This window comes from Sinocyclocheilus grahami, unplaced genomic scaffold (assembly GCF_001515645.1).
Source record: "Sinocyclocheilus grahami isolate Dianchi unplaced genomic scaffold, SAMN03320097.WGS_v1.1 scaffold1488.1, whole genome shotgun sequence".
NCBI classification, from domain to species: Eukaryota; Metazoa; Chordata; class Actinopteri; order Cypriniformes; family Cyprinidae; genus Sinocyclocheilus; species Sinocyclocheilus grahami.
In genome coordinates this window covers 124,410-126,936 of record NW_015506667.1, presented here as the reverse complement: position 1 = coordinate 126,936, position 2,527 = coordinate 124,410, and the positions used below count along the sequence as shown (strand labels likewise).

Here is a 2,527-nt window from a genome sequence, read left to right as displayed (position 1 = left end):
CAGCACGAGTAGACACGCCCCTTACTGCTGATTGGCTACAAGTTTGTTTTGCTATTCGGCCCGAATCGGTTTTCTAAAGCGTTTTTGAAAAATCACTTACCCCACCTTTAATATGCCTCATCAGGTCATCACAAATGACTGTGATTGGTCCGACCTGGCGCGCGCTGAGAAGTGTAACATCAGGCGTCTACACTCTTCAAAATAAAGGTGCTTCACGATGCCATAGAAGAACCTTTTTATCTAAATGGTTCCATCAAGAACCTTTAACATCTAAAGAACCTTTCTGTTTCACAAAAGCTTCTTTGTGGCGAAAGAAGGTTCTTCAGATTACTAAAAAGATAAGCAAGAGATGGTTCTTTAAAGAAGCTTTGACTGAATGCTTCTTTGTGGAACCAAAAATGGTTCTTCTATGGCATCGCTTGAAGAACCTTTCGAAGCACCTTTATTTTTAAGAGTGTACGTCAACCGCGGTCTCAATCCTGATACTGACGAAAATAATATTCCTAATTGCTCTTCATTTGAAAACACGCCGTTTAAAAATGCAATTAAATTATCGTTTATGCAAATCGTTGTATGTTTCATTGACCAGAACAAAAATGTTCTTAAAAACAGAGTGTAAACAATTGATTCATTAATCAAAAATGGTCTTCTTTGCTCTTTTATGAACAATGTTTTCCAAACTGGTGCAGTAGACCTTTGTCTCCTGTAGAAAACCCAAAATTTTTTCAAATCGTTGTATGTTTCATTGACCAGAACAAAAATGTTCTTAAAAACAGAGTGTAAACAATTGATTCATTAATCAAAAAATGGTCTTCTTTGCTCTTTTATGAACAATGTTTTCCAAACTGGTGCAGTAGACCTTTGTCTCCTGTAGAAAACCCAAAATTTTTGAAATTTGGCTTGGATCCTGGCCATTTCTTCTGATGTTGGCTATGTGAAATTTCCCCAAAGTAATAAAAAGTTGCACAAGTAAAGTGAAATTATTATTATTTTCATTGGAATAATACCTACATATATGAAACTTATTTAACTTGAATATAATATTTGTTTTCCTTCTAATGAAATTGTCCATATCCACCCAGAATACACAATAACAAGACTAATTTTCTAAAAATCACAGGAATAATCAATATCCAAATGAAATCGCTAGCAAATAACACTTTTAGCTGAATATATACCATGTGAAATTGTAACCTCTTTTACTTTATTATTTAAACAGTATATTTCACAAATACGCCAAATATGTTTTATTTCTTTTTTTTAATGCAAGACAAAAAGGAAACAACAACAACAACAAGAAACAGCACTGCATTGAAATACAATAACATAAAAGACAAAACAACAACAACGACACCTCAATCAGTAAGAAAAATATAAGCCTTCAGAAACGTGTTTTTCTTATTGTAATCAATGCATTTAAGAGATTTAACAACAAGCTGAAGTCTGCAAGAAAGACATCAAATCTAGGTAACATATTGAGAAATTTGGTTTTATGAATAAAAAATCTACAATGCAAAACAAAATGTTCGATAGCATGGTCACTGCCAGAAAAATGCCGAAATATATCTTTCAGTGAAAGTTTTAAATCACATTTTATAAAAGAAGGTAAAGAACAGCTTACGTTCTCCCAAAGAGATTTAACCTCATTGCAATGATAGAATAAATGAAGTGCAGTTTCTTCCTCGACTTTGCAGAATACACATAAGCTAGAGAGATCAAAAAAGAAAAATGCAATTTGGGAGTTCGTTGGATAAACATTATGCACAATCTTAAAATGTACCTCTCTGATTTGATTAGGAATGCAGAATTTTTCAGGGAGTAACCATGCTTTCTTCCAATGAATACTGTCAAAAAAAATGATATTTTATATATTTATATATATCTATCTACTGTTACATTTTTTTTAATCAAGAATACAAACTCCAATGTTTTATTTCTTTTTATTATTATTATTATTATGCTTATAAACAGAACAGAGATTACATTAATGGCATAAAACTTTGTATACAATATACAGAATGTATCAATGTTATCGGAACACATAAGAAAATTAAGAAAAGAAAGAACAAACAATAATAATAAGGATGATAGGTAAGAAATATAACAATGGAGAAATAGGAAAAACTAAAGATAATTTTTTTTAATAATAATAAACCATGAGGGTAAGATGTTAATGTATGCATCAATTAGACTGTACAAATTAAAATAATTACAAATTAATATGTTTTATTCCTGCGGGTTGCGCTTACGTCATCAGCGCGCGCCGAGTTCAACATGGCGAGTGTTGTTTAGTTGTTATTGTTCCGCGGTTCCGAATAAACCCACAATCCTTCAATCCGGCGGCCTTCTCTCGTCTTCATCCACCATGAGCGATGAGAAGCAACCAGAGGGTCGCAATTTCTTCATGGGTTACGATGATCTGAGCGACAGCAGCAGTGACTCGGACGGTCGTGAGTCCGGTGTGAAGAACCGAAGCGAGCCGGAGCCCTCCGGAGCTCCTGAAGCGCAGAGCCGCAACCGAGCCGCA

At 34.0% G+C, this 2,527-nt stretch overlaps 1 protein-coding gene across 1 annotated transcript in view; it reads left to right on the top strand.

Moving 5' to 3' along the window:
• The first annotated feature begins 2,246 nt into the window (after positions 1-2,246).
• Positions 2,247-2,527, top strand: part of cunh1orf52 (chromosome unknown C1orf52 homolog) — a 10,544-nt gene continuing 10,263 nt past the window's right edge. Inside the window, exon 1 of the mRNA XM_016256912.1 lies at positions 2,247-2,527. Coding sequence (XP_016112398.1) covers positions 2,366-2,527 — 162 coding nt within the window. The 5' untranslated portion in view covers positions 2,247-2,365.